We start from the raw sequence: 20,979 nt of genomic DNA on the forward strand, positions 1-20,979 counted from the left end.
AAATGAATTATAAGGAATAACATGTTTTATTTTAAATAACTGTTATATTTCGCATATAATATCTTTACATATATTACTTTACAAATACATATATATGTATATATTTTTTACTCCTTTTACTCTATATAATACTGTCAATTGTATAAATTTACAGTAGCATCATATACAAACTCATAATCGTAAAATTTTCTTTGTTAAATCTTTGTTATATAACAAATTAAAAGGGAATGTATCTACAGGAATGTTATTTACAAACAATAAAAATGTTGGAATGCTAGTTTCATAACAGTATAACTATAAAAATATAACAAATTAGTTTTGGTTTTATAATTTTGTCTTAAGATATTCTTCTTTCCATTTGAAATACTCATTAAATCGTATTGCAGCATACCTATAAAGCATTATATAGGTAAAAATAAGTTTTTTTAAAGTAGCATGATAAAAAGATGATTTTAAAACAGAATATTTATTACATTGTGGATTTCAATAAAAATGATGGAACTGACTTGGAGCTATATATTTTACATATACTTACTCTAAAAAGTCAAAGTCAATTGTTGAATGTTCACTTTGTATGAGTCCCCAACAACCCCAAAAAAAGTGTGATAAAAGAACAAATTTATTCACTTGTAAATACAGTAAATTAATTTCATTTTGAGGTACACATTTTACATTGTTATATTCCTGAAGATATATATTTAACCACGCTTTTTGCAGTTGTTCTTCAGGATATAATGAATAATCAGGATTATCAATACCTAAAATTAAGTTGTACATAATTATAAGTTAATAAATTTTATTTTTATTATACATACATCTATTTTGTACTTTATAAATGAAGATATATCATGATTATACAAATTATATTGTAAAAAATATCATTTGTAGTATTATATTTGAACATATACTTAAATTACCAGCAAATTCAGCAAAATGATTAGCTATGTCATAAGCTTGATAGTTATATCCTGTATATTCAAAGTCAATAAACGTTACTGACATTTTCTTTTCATTATAAAGTACATTCCCTAGAAGTAAATCATTATGAGCAAACACTACTTCATTATTCAAATTTATCAGTTCCTTTTTCAGTGCTTCATATTCCTGTTTTAACACACCAAATGGCTTTATGATCTTCTCAAACCTAAAGTGATAATAAATAATAATTATAATGCAAATACTACAAATAAATATAATTATATTTGAATTTATAATCCGGTATATTACCTTGTTTGTTTGGTAACATCTAAAAATTCTTTTGGCATAATTTCCATAAATTTTTCTAACTTCTTCCAAATACAAGCATCTTTGGGTATCTCAGTATCATCAGGTTTAAGTCTATGCATTTGAGCCATTCTCTTAGCAACTAATACATATATGTCAGGGTTTCTGACTGTTTCTGTTGTAAGTATATTACCTTCAATGAACTGGTAAGCTAAACCATTATTGAATGTAGCATAAATGGAATGTGTAAAACCTACTTTGTTTAATACCTGTTTAAATAATCAATTTATTCTTGATCATACATATGCATGTATTTTTACTTTTATCTTTTCTAATATTGTACTTACTCGAATATTTCTTGTTTCATCTTTTCGATCGATGAGCAGATCCGTCTTATGTCCATAAACTCTAACTAATACCATTTCATTGTAATGCTCAGAATACCATACTCCTATAAGTTTATTTGTGATTCCATCTGTAAATATCTGAAAATAAAATTTATTGTAGTATTAAAATACATATTTCTATTTATCTTCCTGTAATAAAATATATATCAGTTAATTAATATTTTTCAAATTTAAATTCATTAGAATTAATATAATTCTTAATAACTAACAATGATTATAATGGAATGTTGACTGAATAGTGAAGAAAAATCATAGATATATGAATAGATTTGATTATCAAGAAGCAGAAGAATGAAAATATTTGACAATACAGTGATACATATTTGTTCTTAAATAATAAGTCCAAGAAAAACACATTTATCAGTAGATAAGGTCATCATCACAAGATGTGAATAAAATGATCTTAAACTTTATATCCTTTTTACATTATTACATTACTACATTATTATACACTATTATGTATTATTATAGCATCAATTTTAATAATTTTAAATTTTTATTGCATTAAAAATTTGAAGATATAGTTATAACAAATATTAGTACTTACTGTAAATATTTAAATACAACTTGTATTTCATTAAAAATTTTACAGCAAACATGCTTTTGAAGCTATAATAAATCGAAAAAATGAGTACATAATATCAAACCTTTACAAAATATATATATATATGTGTACGTATATGTATGTAAAAAAATACTATATAAGTTGCAATATATTTTATAAAATGTTTTACCTTAAAGTGCAATTTATCCAAAGGCCATGTTGGTCTGATTTTCTTAATTATTTCTTTAGCACCATCAACAATTTCACTTTCATCAATTGTTATGTCAAGATGCTGCTCTTCGCATAATTGGTCCATAGTTGTATCTTATCTGTAACACGTAAATGACACTTCATTTGCAGATCAACTTTTAAGGATTAAATTTTATATCATAAATAATTTACTAAAAATATAGATCTTGTTTACGATTATAAGCTATAAACAAATAGTATCTTAACACTAGTGATATCTATGATCTATCAAAACATTAAAATATGTGTGTCACTTACAAAGCGATGTACAGTGTAGAATTATTCTGCTGTACTAGAGACTGGAGCTGAGATGTTTATGTGAATTTCTACATAGTTACTACCAGCTACTGCCACTGCTACGTATATGATAATAATGACATAATAAGCAACGATAGACTACAATAATGTAAGAACCTTGAATTCATTATGATTCCATTAGATTACGAAAATGCTATTCATTTACCACATTAAATGACTACGTACATTACATATGTATCTTAACATAAAAATAAAAATGATAAAATACTATTTCACAAATATTGCTATTATAATTATTTTTAATCATACTGAATAATAAAATTATTACAGGATTTTGTCTGTTCATCTAGATCTCAAAATATGTAGAAATATAATTTCATATTTTCACATACATATAGGTTCTGATATAGGATATCTAGAATATAGGTTTTCATATATAGGTATTTAATTTTATAATTTGCGCATGAGTAATAATGTTTTACCCACGAACATAGGAATATAGGGACCGAGTATAAACTTCTGTTTTAGATGAAGATACTTTAGATACTTTGGGGCCGCATTAGTCATTGGTTTGAGCATAAATGCGCAAAATTTCAATTTAGTTTGTTTACTATTATGAATGGTTAAAAATTAAAATATATAAGTAGGAAAATTGTTGTTGTTTTTATTTTGTATTTAATTTTACAACTACGCAATGAATTCAGTAAGTTTTGTAATAATATTATCTTTTGTTGAGATTTATAAATAAATAAAACATTACTACTTAGAAGTAGAAATAATTAGAAGATTAAGATTAACAAATTTTGCAATAGTATATAACTTATCACCCTGAAAGTAGATATTGATCTAAGTTTTATAATGAATATCAAAAATTTTATTATAAAATGTTAAGCCAAATATCTCAACATTGGTAATTCATTTTTTAATAAATTATGCAACTCTTAATACCTATTGCATAAAAAGAATAGGGTGTATTATAAATAATTTTTGTAACAAAATCTTTTTTATCAATCTTAATATGTATTACAATTATTAATATTTAAATAAAATTGGCTTATTAAATATATATCACATACTTACTGACTCAATGATGTATGTCAGAAGGGGAAAATAAACCAGTTAATCAGAACTTACTAGCTCACCCTTACTCGATGAAAATAAGATTGCATTTGCACGACTATTTGACCATATAGGTCTCATTAGGAATTATTAACCGAAAACAAAGATCTTATAATGTACTATTCGATATTTTATATTTTATCATTTATTTACAAATATTACTCTTCAAAAAACTATTAATATATAGGTTCTATTACTAAGTTTCGTTGGGAGTTACAAAATTTAAATTGCTTTAATAGGTGATAAAATTTATTAAGATATAATGTCAGTTTTAAACATGTTTTAAATTAGTATTGAAATAGGAACTGCCACTATAAGAGGTTTATAGAACCGCAAAGAATAAAAATTTATCGTGGAAAGTACATATTTAGGAATTTAAAAGATAACGAACTATTGATTTAGAAAATATAATGTTTAAGAATATTATCGTATTTAGTTTATCAAGCTATGTACAAGTATAATACATATTATAAAACGTTACAAATCATGTTTTTTCAAACGTGAAAAATTTGTAGTTATTTATTCGGCTAACTTCAAATCAGTTTAAATCAAGTGATGCTTGTGTGAAGAAAATACCACAGTCATGTGAAAAAGAACTCGTAAAATTATAAATTATGAATGTTATTTTGTATGACATAAATGTTATACATAAAATTAAAAGTCTTTTAACAAATACTTTTAAATATTTAATTAATTGTTTAATTTAATACTTCAAATTTATATACAATCTGTGTTTTTCCATGAAATTCATCATAATATTGTATTGCGTGTGTTGAAAAAATATATGAAGTTAAGAAAGATGTATATTTTTAGAAATATTTCATTCATCTTTTGTGTTTATTGTGTTTTATTTTTGTGTTCTTCCTCAATATCACATTCTATGTATATACGTAAATAATATAATAATTAAATATAACAATAACTTTCGTTTACCGTGAAATTTGTATATACTTTCAAAATTTTATAATCTTTAATGCTCGCTAAAATTTCAAGAAAATGTCAAGAAAGGTTCCACTTAGTCAGAATGAAATACAACCTACGTTCAAAGGATTTCTTGAACGTATGAAAAGTAAACGTGATGCACAATCCAGGTAAGAAAAATATTTATTCAAAGTAGCCTACCAATAACATTTAATAAAAGTTTTTAAGATACAACCTAAGTTAGAATAAAGTATTACATAAGATATAACCTTTTTGTTCTATTTGTATATACCTTAAATGTGTTAATTACATTTAAAATATATCTTACTACATATAAAATATGATAAATGTATAATGTTTTGTTCGATTTATAGCACTCCTAAGTCATCAAATACAAATGTAAAACCAGGTGATTTAGATACATCTATGGACTTCAAACTCATCAACACTGAAAAATTAGAAACAAATGATAAAATGTCTATTATATCTCTTGTAAGAATATCTTTATTATATGTAAAATACGTCATTTTATAATATAATATAATTTTAATATAATTATGTATTTTAGAATAGTTCTGAGGATTCAATGTATTACGATGTTAATAAGAGTACCACAAAAGCAAATGATAGCAATTTGAAAGATAATTATGCTGAAAGTTCTAAAGGAGAAAATTCATGTAGAAATGTACAAAAATCACAAATTAGACATAGTTACTTATCAGACAGCGAAGATGACATAGTGATAAAATCAACTTTAAGTTTAAATAGAAAAAAAAGAGTTCTTAACAGTAGTAGTGAAGAACAAATGTCAAATCAAAGTTTATTATCTACAAAAGGGGATAAACCACTTGATAATGTATTTTTGCATACAACTACTGAGAGCAGTAATATGCAAACAGAAACACAAGAAAAATATTTGATTGAAAGTAATAGTCCAAGAACTCCAAAAAGATGTTCAAACTTCAAAAAAAAAGAAAATATTATAATATCAGATTCAGATAGCAGCCCAAATTTTAAACAAAGTTTAAAAAGAACCCCTACAAAAGGATGGATAGGGCCAGATTTCAAATTAGATTTAAAACCTTTAGGCTTAGGAAAACAGTTGGATTCATGGATACAATCTACAAAAGGAAAACCAATAATGGCTTCAGTACCAGTAAATATCAATATAATTGTTATTGGTAATATTATTATTAATACATAATTAAGGTATATATAATGCAATTATTTTTAGATTACAAAAGATGAATTGGAAAATAGACATAAGGATTTAAAAGATTTTCAAATAGAAATTCTTAGTAAATTTTATACTGCATTAGACCAAATACCATTACCAGTGCTAGAAAAATTTCCACAGTTTAATGCACGTTCATTTCAAGAATTAAAAATTTTATATCAACATGTTAAAGCAAAAATTCGTTTAGTTGAGACAAAGTTAGCACATATTAAAATTGATGAAAACAAAAAAGTTGCTGATAAAGAATTATCTGATGTTACGAATAATTTTCCATTATTTAAAACATCTGAAACTTTAAATCAGCAGTCAGTTATAAGTATTTCAGATAACGATAGTTTTAATGCATCTAATACTAATTTATTAGATGCAGAATCAAGTTGTACTGCGAAAACACAAACGACCTTGTCAACAGTAAAAGAATTCCCCAACTTCTTACAAAAAGAAGCTGAATCACAAATAAAGGATCAAAAGAACAGTATTGATTTACAGAGTTCTGTAAAAATTAAATCAGATGATTCTCCAGTTCAAGGGAAAAAAAGTACATTTGAATTGAAAAGGCCCATTAAAGCAACTGGTTCTGAACTTTCTAAACAAATAGGAGAAATATGGAAAAAGGAAGAAGGGTCCAAAGTTACTAATACTAAAACTAAAGTTTCTAACTTAAATGCAAATACTAGTTTTGACAATACATATAATGTAGAAAAAGTACAAATTAGTGAAAGTGCATGTCCTGAATGGAAAGAAAGAGAAAATTTTCAAATTCCTGAAAAACTAGGATGTGAAAATAAACCAGCTGATTGGAATGTAATGGATGTGCCATATATGAAAGGTAGATTTAATACATTATATTTATATGTATATATGTATCAATTTAGTATATATATGATTATTTATTTATTACAGACAAAATTTCATTTTCTGAAGAGATAGTTGATTGTTTAACTCAAGAATTTAATCAATTTCCCACATTGAGTAAAGATTGCAATATAAAGCTGGATGTATCAGGTAAATTTGCATCACAAACTCATCTTTTATTTATTTACATTTTTATTATTGTACAATTCCTGTTTTAATTTGTCTGCAGCAGGTGCTACACAAAATACTAATAATGAAAGTAAAAAAGAGCAGAAAAAAGATAAAATAAATTCGCCAATAGGTATTTTTACTGGAAGTTATAAGAATGATGGTGTTAGTGGTGAATTTGATGGATTAACATATCCGCATTCACGAGAAATGTTAAAAGTAAAATATTTTATTCTTTAATGTTATTTTAATTTGTGAAATTGAATTAATCAAAATGATAATATACATAAATTTAGCATTCTAAATTTTGTTGTATATCAAACATAATACTTTTTAAGGTTTTTCGACAAAAATTTGGATTATATTCATTTAGACCAAACCAATTGCAAGCAATTAATGCTGCAATTTTAGGGTTTGACTGTTTTGTGTTAATGCCAACTGGAGGAGGAAAGTCACTATGCTATCAACTCCCAGCACTTTTATTACCTGGAGTAACAATTGTAATTTCACCATTAAAAAGTCTCATTCTTGATCAAGTTCAAAAACTTACTTCTCTTGATGTAAATTTTCCAAGTATTATTTTATATACATATACTTATATATTGTTAGATACACATAATTTATTAACAAATTTTGTATAGATTCCAGCCGCACATATGTCTGGTGGAATAACAGATAGTCAAGCAAGCGGAATATATAGAGAACTTTCAAAGAAAGAACCATCTCTTAAATTATTATATGTAACACCAGAAAAAATTTCTGCGTCTCAAAAATTTTGCAATCTTTTGACTACATTATATGAAAGGGGGTTATTAGCAAGATTTGTTATTGATGAAGCACATTGCGTTAGTCAGTGGGGTCATGATTTTCGTCCTGATTATAAAAAATTAAATCGTCTCAGAGAAAATTATCCTAAAGTACCAGTGATTGCACTAACTGCAACAGCTACACCAAGAGTTAGAACCGATATATTACATCAATTAGGTCTTAGTGTACCTAAATGGTATGTAATTTGATCTTAAGTATATTTATTACATATAATTCTAACTGATTTGTAACTTTTCATAATAACATTTCTTTTATTCTGTCTAGGTTTATGTCAAGTTTTAATAGACCTAATTTAAGATATAGCATAATTGCAAAAAAAGGAAAAAATTGTTCAGATGAAGTAATAGCTATGCTAAAAATGAAGTACAAGAATGAGTGCGGTATTGTTTACTGTTTATCTCGCAAAGATTGTGATGATTATGCGATGCAAATGAGAAAAAATGGCATTAAGGCACTGAGTTATCATGCTGGCCATACAGATAGTAGTAGGACTGATATTCAAGGCCGATGGATTTCAGAAGAAGTATGAAAATACAAATAATTTCATAACTTTCTTTCTTATAATTATACAATTTATTAATTGCAAATAAATTCTAGATCAAAGTTGTTTGTGCAACAATAGCATTTGGAATGGGGATTGATAAACCCAATGTACGATTTGTAATTCATGCAGCTCTTCCAAAATCTATTGAAGGCTACTATCAAGAAAGTGGACGCGCTGGACGTGATGGGGAAAATGCAGACTGTATATTATTTTATAATTATGCTGATATGCACAGAATTAGAAAAATGATCGAACTAGACAACCCAAACCCTACTGTAACAAAGACTCATATAGATAACTTATATAAAATGGTATCGTTTTGTGAAAATAAGACAGATTGTCGCAGAGCACAACAACTTCATTACTTTGGAGAAATGTTTGATCGACAACAATGCATTGCAAACAAAGCCACATCATGTGACAATTGTAGATGTAAAGTAAGTACATTTAAAACAATAAAGTATATGTTAAATAAAACTTTTTAAATATTTTATAACTTATATACAAATTTTTAGGATGATTTCACTATGTTAGACACAACAGATGAAGCAAAACATATTTTGAGAGCTGTACGTGACATTAATCAATCAAGAAATTCTAATCTTACTTTAGTACTTCTTACAGACATATTTAAAGGAAGTGATCTCAAAAAACTAAGGGAATCAGGTAAGCAAAATTTAAATTTTTATTATATGTTACTTATTTATGTAATATGTAATATAGCTATCAAATATTTATGTAGGTCTTACTAAGAATCCTTTATACGGCCGTGGAAGATCATGGAATAGGCACGACATAGAACGTTTACTTCATTATATGGTACTCAAAGAATATTTACAAGAGCAGATGTATATAAACAATGAAATTGCTTGTGCTTATCTAAAAATTGGACCGAATGCCAGTGAACTCATGACAAAAAAAGATATAAAGGTAGAATAACAAATGCATAGATTTACTTTATTTTACAAATCTTAATTCTTAAAAGTGAAATATCAGAATAGATTATTAAAATATAATGTTTCTTAATATAGGTAATGCTTCCTATGAAATCATCCAATAATAGTACTACTGCTGTAGCAACAGTATCTACAGTTACGAAAAAGATTGACAAAGTACTTTTGGAACTACAACAACGATGTTACCAAGAATTGATGGAAATAATAAAAGGAATTGCTGGAGCACTCGATATTTCAGCATCTTCGGTTATGAATATGATTGCAATTAGGGCAATGAGTCAAAATCTTCCAGATAGTGAAGAAGCTATGTTACGAATTCCACATGTAACTAAAGCAAATTTCGAAAAATATGGAAAAGCACTATTAGATATTACACAAAAATATGCTGCAGAGAAATATGGTAAAATGCTGTTATATTTAAATGATTTGAATATATAAATACAGTACCTTTACATAGTACAATAATTACTGAAATTAATAACTATGATTTTTAATAGTATTAATGAATGAAGAGAAGGAAGACAGTAATAACGACGCTGATGATGATACATGGTATAACGATACTACTACTTTTACCGCTAAATCCAACACAGTCCGTGGTATAAAACGTAAAGGTAAAAATAGTTACCGAAATACAAATAAAAAGTACCAGCGGACAGCGTCAAAGTAAGACATATATACATATATACGTATATATACAATGTCTGAAAGGGTTGGGATAAAATTTACGCTAACTTACTATAAACTTATCCGAAAATACTTTATTGAAGCGTTTAATAATTTTTATTAATTGCTTTGGCGGTTATAATAAATGTTCGAAATGTCTTCCTTCGACAAGAATGCAGGCTTCCATTCGTCAAATTCTTTTGAATATTCCTGCTGTTGTACAAATAGTAGTAAATGCATTTTGGATATTTCCCCAAACTAGTTTTCTATTTCTCTCATATTTTCATAAGTCAATTGTTTCGCTAGAGGCCGTAAATAGCAATCCAGAGGAATTAAATCTGTTGACCTAGGAAGTCAACCGATCCAACATTGAGAAAATTTCGGAATATATTCAAAATGCATTTACTACTGTTTCTACAACAGTAAAAATATTCGAAAGAGTTCGACAAATTGAAGCTTGCGTTTTTACAATAGAAAAAAGATTAGAACATTTATTATAATTGCCAAAATAATTAATACAAAATTTGGACTCTTACAACGCTTCAGTAAAGCATTTTCGGATGTAAGTTTACATGAACTTTTTTTACCTACTTGACTTTATTAGCATGTAGTATAAGTTCCCGACCTTTTCGGTCACCCTGTATATTAAATTTAATAAAATGATTATTACAATAATTTTAATATAAATCATGTTACTTTTTAATAATTCTTACTTTATTATTAGTTCGCGAAGAGGAAAAGCAACAACAAAAGTAAAAAATACAACCACATACTCAAATAAAGGCCCGGGACTTGTGAGTTTCAGTTAATATACTCGTTTTTGAATTGTATATTTGTATCTATAAGAGTGTAATGCTCTGTATAACTTAGGATACAATGTATCTGTAATACGAAGTAGGCATTTCTGCCATTTTATCTCAGAATAATGCAGCAGTATTATGTATGTTGTTTTTGTAAGGAATCTCTAAAAGTCTTGTACAGAATTTTGTAATAAAATGTTTTATTTTTAATAACGATTGACTTTAATTATGTATATTGATTAATAAACTATTGAAAGGTATTTTTCCAATTATTTATTGATGTAACAACTTACTTTTGTAGATACACATTATCTATCATTTATTTATAATTCTACATGTTATATTTACCATAAATACAACATATTTATGTACAATTTTAAATAATTAAATAATGTTAAATAACTTTTATAAATAACTTTATTACTATAGCATAACTTTGTTTTTTCATGAAGTTAAAATACAAATTTAGGCTGTTAAATACTTTATAACTAAATATTATAATAATTATAGTTCAGGTTGCATTATTCTTGTCTGACGGTCTGCATTTTTGATGTGTTTTTTTAACAAATCCATAACTTCATTGTCAAATTCAGGTGGAGTGGGCTTTGCACCTGTAGCCCAGTAAAATATGTCCCAATCGTTGGTTGGCAGATTGATAAGGCAATCATACAAGTGTAATTGTTTATCATCAAAGCTAGATAAATATTTCTTAGCAAATGTACTTAAAATAAGACCATTTTCTAACATACCACGTTTACGAGACTGATATAATAGTCTGAAATATACAAAAATAAAATTATATTGAGAAATATGTTATATTTTAATACAAATAATATTTAACCTCTGTGTATCTTTGATATTACCGAGCTTTTTTAACATCTTTATTCTCTTCACTACGTTTCTCATATAATGGTATGTCAAGTTTTTGGCTTTCTGGATGAATTACATCCTGAAAATCGTCCTTATAATGCGCACAAGTTGTTGAAATACATTTTACCAGAGATACTGGTTTAACCTTAAACTACATGTTACGAACATTTTAATTACACGATTTGACAATAATATAATTGTTGTTGACATATTATTATTTGTGCTTACTACTGGTACAAGAGATTTTACAAAAACATTCATTTTTGTTCCCTTTATTTTTTATGTTCACAATTTAGAATTTATACAATTTATTACGTCGTTTTACAATCAGGTGTATATGTATAGCTATATTTTCGTAATACCAGGCAATACATAAAATCAAGTGGTAGGTTAAATATGTTTCTGTGTTAATTATACCTATCTATATTATTAATAACCATTAATATTCATGTACTGAGTTATTTATCTTCACTTATATACAATTAACGTTTGTCAAATAAATGAATAAATTTTACTTATTCTGACACACAGTTGATAATGTCATCGCGTTTGTTGAATTAATTACAATTGTAGTTATTTTAGATTTACTTATGTATAATAAATATAATTTCTTCAAGTAATTATAAACAAAATAATTTAGGTATTATTATATTATATGAAGATGCAAATATTTTTTACTTCATAAATTATAATTGTACCTTTCAGCATCTCTTATCAATTAATGGTGTGCTACTGTTTTATTTGTGTATTTTAAGGCAATAATTTATTTATGCAATTGATGATAAATTTTGTGTGATTATTAATGTAATTGTTATACCAAATACAAATTTTTTATTGAATAATGATTATAATAATTTTAGTTATGTAAATATAAATAAGAGTTCAAGCGAATTAGACTGCTTCATAAATCATTAAAAGCCATTGATTCTATTCTTTCGATGGATGATACAATGTTAATAGATATCGAAGATCATGATGAAAGCAAGATGTGTGCTACTAGTCCTAATATACATGAAAAGACCTTAAATAGTTTTGCACATGAATGGAGTTCCTGTGATATATTTGAAAGAAATGAAAATGATATTAAAATACAATATGTTGTTAATGAAGAAGAAGAAAAAGAAAAAGATTTACAAACAGAAATTGTCAAACAAAATACTTCAACTTTTTCTCAGAATGAAACAGATACTCATTGGCAGGACAATACATTTTTAAATGCATTTACACAATTGGATTCTTACGATGTAAAAGATAATGTTTTGGAGTGCTTTAAGCAGGTTATTAATAGTTTTAATATCTGTAAAATTATTTGTAGGGCTATTTAATATCAAAATTTTTTAAACTTATATGGCTATTATATCCTTTAAAATAGGTAACTCAAAATTTTGAGAATTGTTTAGAAGAAACACTTCCCACAGAAATTATAGGTTCAGTACATACGCCAAATAATGAACAACAAAATGTCAAATCATTAAAAAGAAATTCAATTGATTATAGTAATGCTATTCCACATAAAATATGTCATTTAAATGACAAAATAATCAAACAAAATACTAACATTCATCATAAAAGTTCAATAAACAATGATACATTTTATGGTCTACCAAATAAAGCAAAGGAACTTTTCTTACGAATAAGGGGTATTAGTACATTATATCGTAAGTATTTCATTTATTAAAAAGATAATGAAGTTCATTGTTAATGACTTGTTTATGAGTTTCATTTTTATTCATACTACATTTGCATTAATCACTAATCTTTAGAATGGCAAGACGATTGTTTGAATTTAGATGCAGTAAAGAATAGAAAAAATTTAATTTATGCACTTCCTACTAGCGGGGGTAAAACATTGGTTGCAGAAATACTAATGTTGCAAGAGCTTATATGTAATAAAAGAAATGCAATATTTATATTGCCATTTGTTGCTATAGTACAAGAAAAAGTAAGCGTAATACTTATACAATACAATAAAAGGAGTAACTATACAATTTTTATGGTAACTAATTATATGAAATACATATTTGTCCATAACTTTTAGGTTCAAGCAATGACACCATTTGCACTTGAATTAGATTTTTTAGTTGAAGAATATGCAGCATCAAGAGGAACTTTTCCCCCAAAAAAGCGTCGCAAAAAAAATAGCATATACATGTGTACTATAGAGAAAGCATTGGGTTTAATAAATAGTTTAATAGAAGAAAATCGTTTTAATGAAGTAGGTAAAAACATTGAGAGATTTGGCAATACGAATTTTACTATACTATACTACATTACCGTACAATATGATTATTTTAAAATATTTTAGATTGGTATTATAGTTATTGATGAATTACATCTTCTTGGAGAATCTGGAGGAAGAGGAGCTACATTGGAAGTTCTTTTAACAAAAGTATTGTACATTAGTAGTAGGTATAATATTAACTTTGTTGATACTTAGTTTATATATAAATCGTTATATATATTATATATTATATTTATTTTAGGTAATGTTCATATTGTTGGAATGAGTGCAACGATAGGTAACTTAGAGGAAATAGCAACATTCTTAAATGCAGATTTATATACTGCAAATTTTCGTCCTGTTGAAATTAAAGAATATGTGAAATGTGAAGAAAATATTTGGTTACTTGATTTAAAAACAAAAGATGTGCTGACAGATGTGAAAAAGATCAATTATCGTGTAAGAAATACATATTTGTCGTATGTTGTAATGTTATATTTTTTCGTATATTTATTAGGCAATCAATAATTATTATTCATTTGTTTTAAAAGTATTCAAATGATGCAGCAATGATAGATCCAGATCGAATTGGAGGTTTGGTAATGGATGTAATTCCAAAAAATTCATGTCTCATATTTTGTTCAAGTCGTAAAAATTGCGAAAATGTTGCTCTATTGTTGTCTAAACTTTTATTCAAGTTAGAACTTTTATATATTTTAAATATTTACATATTATTATAGATTTTATTACTTATATATGTAATAATTTGTAGATCATTAGAAGATTACAAAAGAGATGAAAAACAAAAATTATTAAATGCACTTGAAAGTGAAGAAGGCCTTTGTCCTATCTTACACAAAACCATAAAATTGGGTGTAGCCTATCATCACTCTGGCCTTACATCTGAAGAAAGACGGTTATTGGAAGATGCTTTTAGAGCAGAGACTCTTTCTGTAATATGCTGTACATCAACACTAGCAACTGGAGTAAATTTACCAGCAAGAAGGGTATTTTAATCATTATTCGCTTTTTAAACGGTAATTAATTATATTTTATTCTTATCAAAAAAATTTAATAGGTGATATTAAGAAGTCCATATGTTGGCAATCAGTTTCTAAATTTAAGTAGATACAAACAAATGACAGGAAGAGCTGGTCGTGCTGGTATGGGAGATGTAGGAGAGAGTATACTAATATGCAAAAATAATGAATTAGAAAGGGTAAGAATAATGTATCTCTATGTATCTTTTTCATGTACCCCTATTGTATAAATATTTGTCATATAAATGAAGATATTATTATATATTAATAATATACAGGGTGGTTGGTAACTGGTGGTACAAGCGGAAAGGGGGTGATTCTACGCGAAAAAAGAAGTCGAAAATATAAAATAAAAATATTTCGTTTGAGGCTTTGTTTTCGAGAAAATCGACTTTGAATTTTCGCTCGGTACGCGTGCACTTTATCACGTCTCGTTATAACGAATCTCACTGTAGATCGTTGTCTCGATTGACGTTATGTTGATAAACACTTCCAATGTGACCGAAGTGTTTTCCTACCTATTAACTTACTATCCGACTTTTATCGCTATCCACTATCTGTACCTATTAATCTACCATCATGTCTACATACAGCAATCGGGAATATACGTACATAATACTTTCGTTAGGTGCGTGTGGTGGTAACGCATTGGCTGCAACTAATCATTACAGACACCAGTATCCCAATTGTTGACATCCTGACAGACGTGTTATTCAAAGAGCAGAACGAACCCTCGGCGAACATAGTTCTTTTGAAAAACTTAGACGACATGGTGGTCGTCGACGACGCGTTAGTGTAAATGTTGAAGAGCAAATACTAAAGGAACATCCTGACATAAGTGCAATTCTACACGAAAACAACTTACATGCTTATCATATCACCAGAGTACAAGGACTCATGCCTTATGATAAGATTTCGCGAAAGGCATTTTGTCATTGATTGCTTCAACAGCATGTTAACGATGCAGAATTTCTGTTAAAAATTTTATGGACCGATGAAGCGAAATTTACAAGGGACGGAATGTTCAATGTCTATAACATGCATAATTGGCAAAATGAGAATCCTCACTCTATTCCTGAAACACATTTTCAAGTAAGATGGAACGTAAATGTCTGGGCTGGCATAATCGGACATCTAATTATTGGACCATATTTTTTCGAAGGAAATGTAACATCAGCAGCATATTTCGATTTCTTACAAAACAAACTACCGGAATTATTAGAAGATGTACCGCTGAGAACTAGAGGAAGTTTAATTTTTCAACAAGACGATGCATCGCCACATTTTAGTCGTCATGTGAGAGATTTTTTAAACCAACATTACCAAGGCTGGATTGGTAGTGCTGGAACAATAGCTTGGCCACCACCCTCTCCTGACTTAACTTCGCTTGACTTTTATTTATGGAGTCATATTAAATCAATTGTCTATTCTGAAGAAATCGCAAGTTGCGAGCAATTGAAAGAAAAGATTATTGTAGCCTTTCATACTTTAAAACAATCGAATACGTTAGAAAGTGTTCATAGAAATTTAATTAGAAGAGCAGAAGTATGTGTTGGGCAGAATGGGCAACATTTTCATCAATTTTTGTAATAATAAACTTTATGATTACTTCATATTATTTCATTACCTGTATTCCTAATTTTCCGTTACGGCAAAAACAAACTTAAACTGCGATAATATCCATCGAGACAACGATCTACAGTGAGATTCGTTATAACGAGACGTGATAAAGTGCACGCGTACCGAGCGAAAATTCAAAGTCGAGTCGAAAACAAAGCCTCAAACGAAAAATTTTTATTTTATATTTTCGATTTCTTTTTTCGCGTAGAATCATCTCCTTTCCGCTTGTACCACCAGTTATCAACCACCCTGTATATTTACCACATAGGTAACAGAACTTCTGAAATCTAAAATGGATGATTCTTTAAGCACAATACACATAGACAGAGACAGAGGTATAAATAATTTAATTTTAAGTGCTATATTATTACATATAGCAACAACTAGATGTGAACTACACAAAATAGCGGAAAAAACATTACTTAATATTCAACAAAAACGTTTAAATGTGAATGTTAAACAAATTGTGGATGATGCACTAACTGAATTTCTAAAAACTAGTGTAATGAAAATAAAGGAAAAAGAGACAAATTTTGATATATTCAAACCAAATGTAAGCGTTGTTTTTCCATCACAAACTATATCTCCTAATGACACAATTATAGAAACAAAAAGAAAAAGAATATTAAAGCTTACTAATGAAACTGAATTAGAGTTATGTAGCCTCGGACGTGCAGCTATGAAAGGTAGAAATAATGTTACTGCCAAGCATTTAATAAGATATTTTTTCGTATAAAATTGTTTTATATGTGTACTTTTTCACGTTGAAGGTTGCATTGATATGCAGTGTGCATATACATTGTATCAAGACTTAAAAAAAGCTCAGGAACATTTAATTCTTATTGATTATTTGCATCTTTTATATCTTGTTACTCCTTATAATTTAATATCTCAGATAAAGCCGACAGGAACAATTTATTATGATGTGGTAACTTTTAATTTATAATTTTTATTAATGTTTATCGTTATTGACGATAACTTTTTAATATTTTTATAAAAATTGTAGGTAACTGGTTTATCAGAAACACAAATGAAAACAGCAAGGCTTCTAGGAATTAATGAAGTAAACATAGGTAAAATACGTGATGGATTAATGCCTAAGGTATGTATATAAAACTCAGTTCATTGGCATTGAATTTATCTTTATATTTTATATGTATGTGACAGAATGTGGAACCGAGAGTGATACATAGATTTTATATAACATTAATACTGTATGATTTGTGGTGTCAACATGCAGTATATGATATAGCAGAAAAATATGAAATAAATCGAGGTATTATACAAAATCTTTTGACTGCTGTATCATCGTTTGCATTTTCTGTAATTCGATTTTGTCAGGTTAGTAAGTGCAGTTGGTAAGTGTTAACAAGTTAGTATTTATAACATATCATTTCCTAAAACTTCAGTGGATGAATATTCCAGGAATTGGATGAATTTTGGGCATTTAAGGATTTATTGAATGTGTTTAGTAAAAGATTGTCATATTGTTGCCCTTTAGAGTTAGAGGCATTGATGGATTTGCCTTTAGTCAAAATTGTAAGAATGTTTTTTACTTAGGGGATAAAATAAAAATTTATTTCGAGTATACTATGATACCAATTTCGTTTTATAGGGTAGAGCGCGTCAGTTGTACAATGCCGGGTTTAAAACAATGCAATGCATAGCTAAAGCTCAACCAATGGATTTACAAGAAAAAATTCCATATTTAAGTAAAAAAACTGCCAGACAAATTATTGAGGCTGCCAAAGTAAATAAGTTACATTTTGGATTATGTTTGTATTAATGACATTATATTAATATCTTATTTTCACTATATTTTGCAGTTACGAATAGTGGAAAAAATAGAAGATTTAAAAGAAGAAAGAGAAGATATTTTAGATGGCATACATATGAATGTCTTAAAGGGATTTTAAATTGTATAATTTATAAATATGGCATATATATATATATATAAACAAAAATTAAAGATTTATATAGTATATTACAATATAATCTAATTATAAAGTTTTGTTAATTATAAATAAAATCGATACATTTGTTCATTGTTCTGAAGTTCCTGCAGACTGTGTGAAATACATTAATATTTTAAAAATAATACATTATTTAAGTTGCTTATGAATAATTTATTATTAACTGTAAAATGTGCCAAACAGATCAATGTATTTTAAGAATAATACATTGTTTAAGCTGGCACATATATTAAATGTCCAAAATGTGATTGATGTCACTTGGAGAATGTCATTTGATATTAAAACATTATGGAACATTTTCTATGTTGATATACAACTGTTGTTGCTGAATGAGATAGAGTAAACATAACAAAATAATAAATTTTATTAAAACACAATTTTTTATGAAACATAAAAAATATAGTGTTTAATCACTACTTATTATCTAACGTTTTTTATACAAACATGGCTTTAAAGTAATAGGAGGTAGATTATTTCTTCTACCTCTAATGTCTTTTTCTTTCTCAAAGTCTAAAAAGTAAAACAAGTTGTGCGATAAATCTTTCCAGATAATTTTGAAACCATAACTATTAATTGCTTCTATAAAATCCTTTACTTGTTCAAATCGACTTTCAACTTCAGCTATCTTTAAAATACCACTGCGAAACAAATAAATTTTTGTTATACGAGTTTAATTTATATTAAAGTTTACCAATATATATACTCATTTATATTATTTACTTTTATTTTTGTACTTACCCTTTTTTAAGAACTCTATTTGCTTCTACAATATAGTCTTTAAGATTAGTTCCCATAAGTGATAGGCAAAATACAACAACATTTACACTACTTGTTAATAGGTTTGTATGTGCCACGTCACAAGCAGTTACATTTTCATTTAAAGAAACAAAATCAAAAGAATGTACTTTATGAGGAACTACAGTAGCAAGCCTTGCTTCTCCACATCCAAAATCAGCAACTATGTATTCCTTTGGCCTATGACACGATTAATATTTATATAACGTTCAATGTAACAATTATATATCAGTTTATAATTGTAATAAATATACTAACATTTTTTTAATTGAAGCTATTACTATATCAAGAGGATTTACAGGCCATTGATCGACTTGTTGTTTATATCCTTCATGATATGCCTTAAATGCATCAGGATCACTTTTAAAATATTTTTTAGACTCTGAACTTTCATTATTATAAAGTGTTTCATTTAGATATCTGAACCTAGAAGCTTTTAATTTAGTCATCATTCTTTGTCTTAAAGATTGTGGTTTTATATTTATTTCCTTCTTTTTTTGTTCTTTTTGTTTATTAGCAAGCAATTTTTCCAAACGCTTGATATCTAAGTTACGGTTTATAATTACTTGTGAATCGTTATTTTTTTTTTGGGGCACTGTTGAAAATTTACTCTCTTTTTGTCTTATTTGTTTTTTCAATACTTTACTCAATTTTTTTGTTTTCTTATTAAGCTTTTGCTCCTGTTTTGTTTCAAGTCCTGTAGATTTTGATTTTGCTTTTTTTGCAAGCTCTTTATTATTACTAAGTTTATTCTTAGATTGATCAGAAATTTTATTCTTTTTATTTTGTTTCTGTTGTATTAGTTTTTTGTCGTTAATTTGCTGTTTCTTTTTATTTTGAATTTGTCTACTTATTTTACCTTTGTCCTTGTTTTTTACATTTACGACTTTTACAGTGTCAGAATTCAAAATATTAATGAAAGCACGTTTTTCTCCATTCTTGTGTATTTGTTTGACTGTTTTAGTTAATTTATTTTTCGTAGATTTGTTTTTGAACTTCAAATTGTGATCCTTAATAATAGCGGATTTATGTTTATTCTTGTCATCTTCTGTTTGTTTCCTTGTCTAAAATATGTATAGTAAATGTAACTAGATATAATAGGCATAAAGCGGATGTTTTATGATTTGATGTGATTGCAAACGTTTTCTACTTTATATCGTGTATAAAAGTATAAATATATATAAATGTTCTCTAAATACATATATTGTATAACCTATTCTAACTCACCTGACGGTTATTCTTCGCGCTAACATTTTTACCAGTATTTTTTGCATTAGTGGCACTTTTCTTTAACTTTTTAGCCATATTAGTATTTTATTATACTTTTTTTTTGTACACAATTATAAATATTAATAAAAAATTACTTCTACTCTTCACCTTCTATGGTATACGTACGTTGTAACAGTCGTTATTAATTTCTTAAACAAATGAATAAATTATATCAGTTCTGTGGAAGGAATCTTTTACCCGGGTTCATTCCCCTTCACATATTATTGCTACAGGAATGGAGAGTTCAATAGAAGATTAACATACTTAATACGATTTCTCTCTCTTTTTACCTGCTTTTTTAAAACAAACAATTACGTATAGTTAAGAAACTGCGTATGTTTAGCATTGTATCTATCATCAAACAGACGAAATAAGTTCCGAAGCTATGGTTTATATCATAAAAATGTTTAATTCA

The 20,979-nt window shown here is 27.1% G+C and overlaps 5 protein-coding genes across 14 annotated transcripts; 2 read left to right on the forward strand and 3 right to left on the reverse strand.

Moving 5' to 3' along the window:
* Window positions 1–194: 194 nt before the first annotated feature.
* On the reverse strand, window positions 195–2,811 carry LOC117214826 (ethanolamine kinase 1). 6 transcript variants are annotated; one of them, XM_033461183.1, is made up of 7 exons: window positions 2,695–2,811; window positions 2,366–2,504; window positions 1,572–1,709; window positions 1,228–1,493; window positions 918–1,144; window positions 536–758; window positions 195–391 (listed from the first exon to the last, which is right to left on the reverse strand). In XM_033461183.1, the coding sequence occupies exons 2-7, from the start codon at window positions 2,489–2,491 to the stop codon at window positions 325–327; spliced, it is 1,047 nt and encodes a 348-aa protein (XP_033317074.1). In that variant the 5' UTR covers window positions 2,492–2,504; window positions 2,695–2,811; the 3' UTR covers window positions 195–324. The 6 variants fall into 6 exon arrangements, with proteins under 6 accessions (XP_033317074.1, XP_033317079.1, XP_033317073.1 ...); XM_033461188.1 differs by having other exon boundaries at window positions 2,718–2,809; XM_033461182.1 differs by having other exon boundaries at window positions 2,683–2,770.
* On the forward strand, window positions 2,743–11,036 carry LOC117214820 (Bloom syndrome protein homolog). 2 transcript variants are annotated; one of them, XM_033461171.1, is made up of 16 exons: window positions 2,743–2,822; window positions 4,792–4,892; window positions 5,097–5,214; window positions 5,291–5,878; window positions 5,957–6,788; window positions 6,863–6,964; window positions 7,044–7,201; window positions 7,321–7,542; window positions 7,624–7,985; window positions 8,075–8,333; window positions 8,408–8,791; window positions 8,870–9,020; window positions 9,097–9,284; window positions 9,386–9,710; window positions 9,808–9,976; window positions 10,701–11,036. In XM_033461171.1, the coding sequence occupies exons 2-16, from the start codon at window positions 4,798–4,800 to the stop codon at window positions 10,783–10,785; spliced, it is 4,038 nt and encodes a 1,345-aa protein (XP_033317062.1). In that variant the 5' UTR covers window positions 2,743–2,822; window positions 4,792–4,797; the 3' UTR covers window positions 10,786–11,036. The 2 variants fall into 2 exon arrangements, with proteins under 2 accessions (XP_033317062.1, XP_033317063.1); XM_033461172.1 differs by lacking the exon at window positions 2,743–2,822 and having other exon boundaries at window positions 4,702–4,892; window positions 7,047–7,201.
* A 139-nt stretch (window positions 11,037–11,175) lies between these two features.
* Window positions 11,176–12,031, reverse strand: LOC117214827 (succinate dehydrogenase assembly factor 2, mitochondrial-like). 2 transcript variants are annotated; one of them, XM_033461190.1, is made up of 3 exons: window positions 11,875–12,031; window positions 11,640–11,791; window positions 11,176–11,551 (listed from the first exon to the last, which is right to left on the reverse strand). In XM_033461190.1, exons 1-3 carry the CDS (start codon window positions 11,905–11,907, stop codon window positions 11,281–11,283), a joined length of 456 nt encoding a protein of 151 aa, XP_033317081.1. In that variant the 5' UTR covers window positions 11,908–12,031; the 3' UTR covers window positions 11,176–11,280. The 2 variants fall into 2 exon arrangements, with proteins under 2 accessions (XP_033317081.1, XP_033317080.1); XM_033461189.1 differs by having other exon boundaries at window positions 11,640–11,797; window positions 11,875–12,025.
* Window positions 12,032–12,403: 372 nt separating this feature from the next.
* Window positions 12,404–18,627, forward strand: LOC117214821 (helicase POLQ-like). Its single transcript, XM_033461173.1, has 16 exons — window positions 12,404–12,923; window positions 13,019–13,304; window positions 13,410–13,588; window positions 13,685–13,861; window positions 13,952–14,051; window positions 14,130–14,326; window positions 14,419–14,564; window positions 14,640–14,874; window positions 14,946–15,086; window positions 16,796–17,213; window positions 17,298–17,455; window positions 17,534–17,629; window positions 17,695–17,868; window positions 17,953–18,066; window positions 18,143–18,277; window positions 18,354–18,627. Exons 1-16 carry the CDS (start codon window positions 12,585–12,587, stop codon window positions 18,441–18,443), a joined length of 2,985 nt encoding a protein of 994 aa, XP_033317064.1. The 5' UTR covers window positions 12,404–12,584; the 3' UTR covers window positions 18,444–18,627.
* Window positions 18,628–18,667: 40 nt separating this feature from the next.
* On the reverse strand, window positions 18,668–20,938 carry LOC117214824 (ribosomal RNA-processing protein 8). Of its 3 annotated transcripts, none has more exons than XM_033461180.1 (5): window positions 20,855–20,938; window positions 20,523–20,713; window positions 19,554–20,359; window positions 19,239–19,475; window positions 18,925–19,138 (listed from the first exon to the last, which is right to left on the reverse strand). In XM_033461180.1, exons 2-5 carry the CDS (start codon window positions 20,598–20,600, stop codon window positions 18,925–18,927), a joined length of 1,335 nt encoding a protein of 444 aa, XP_033317071.1. In that variant the 5' UTR covers window positions 20,601–20,713; window positions 20,855–20,938. The 3 variants fall into 3 exon arrangements, with proteins under 3 accessions (XP_033317069.1, XP_033317071.1, XP_033317070.1); XM_033461179.1 differs by having other exon boundaries at window positions 20,829–20,911; XM_033461178.1 differs by lacking the exon at window positions 20,855–20,938 and having other exon boundaries at window positions 18,668–19,138; window positions 20,523–20,600.
* Between the last annotated feature and the right edge of the window lie 41 nt (window positions 20,939–20,979).

The sequence above is a fragment of the Bombus bifarius genome, unplaced genomic scaffold (assembly GCF_011952205.1).
Source record: "Bombus bifarius isolate JDL3187 unplaced genomic scaffold, Bbif_JDL3187 scf7180000009243, whole genome shotgun sequence".
Taxonomy (NCBI): Eukaryota; Metazoa; Arthropoda; class Insecta; order Hymenoptera; family Apidae; genus Bombus; species Bombus bifarius.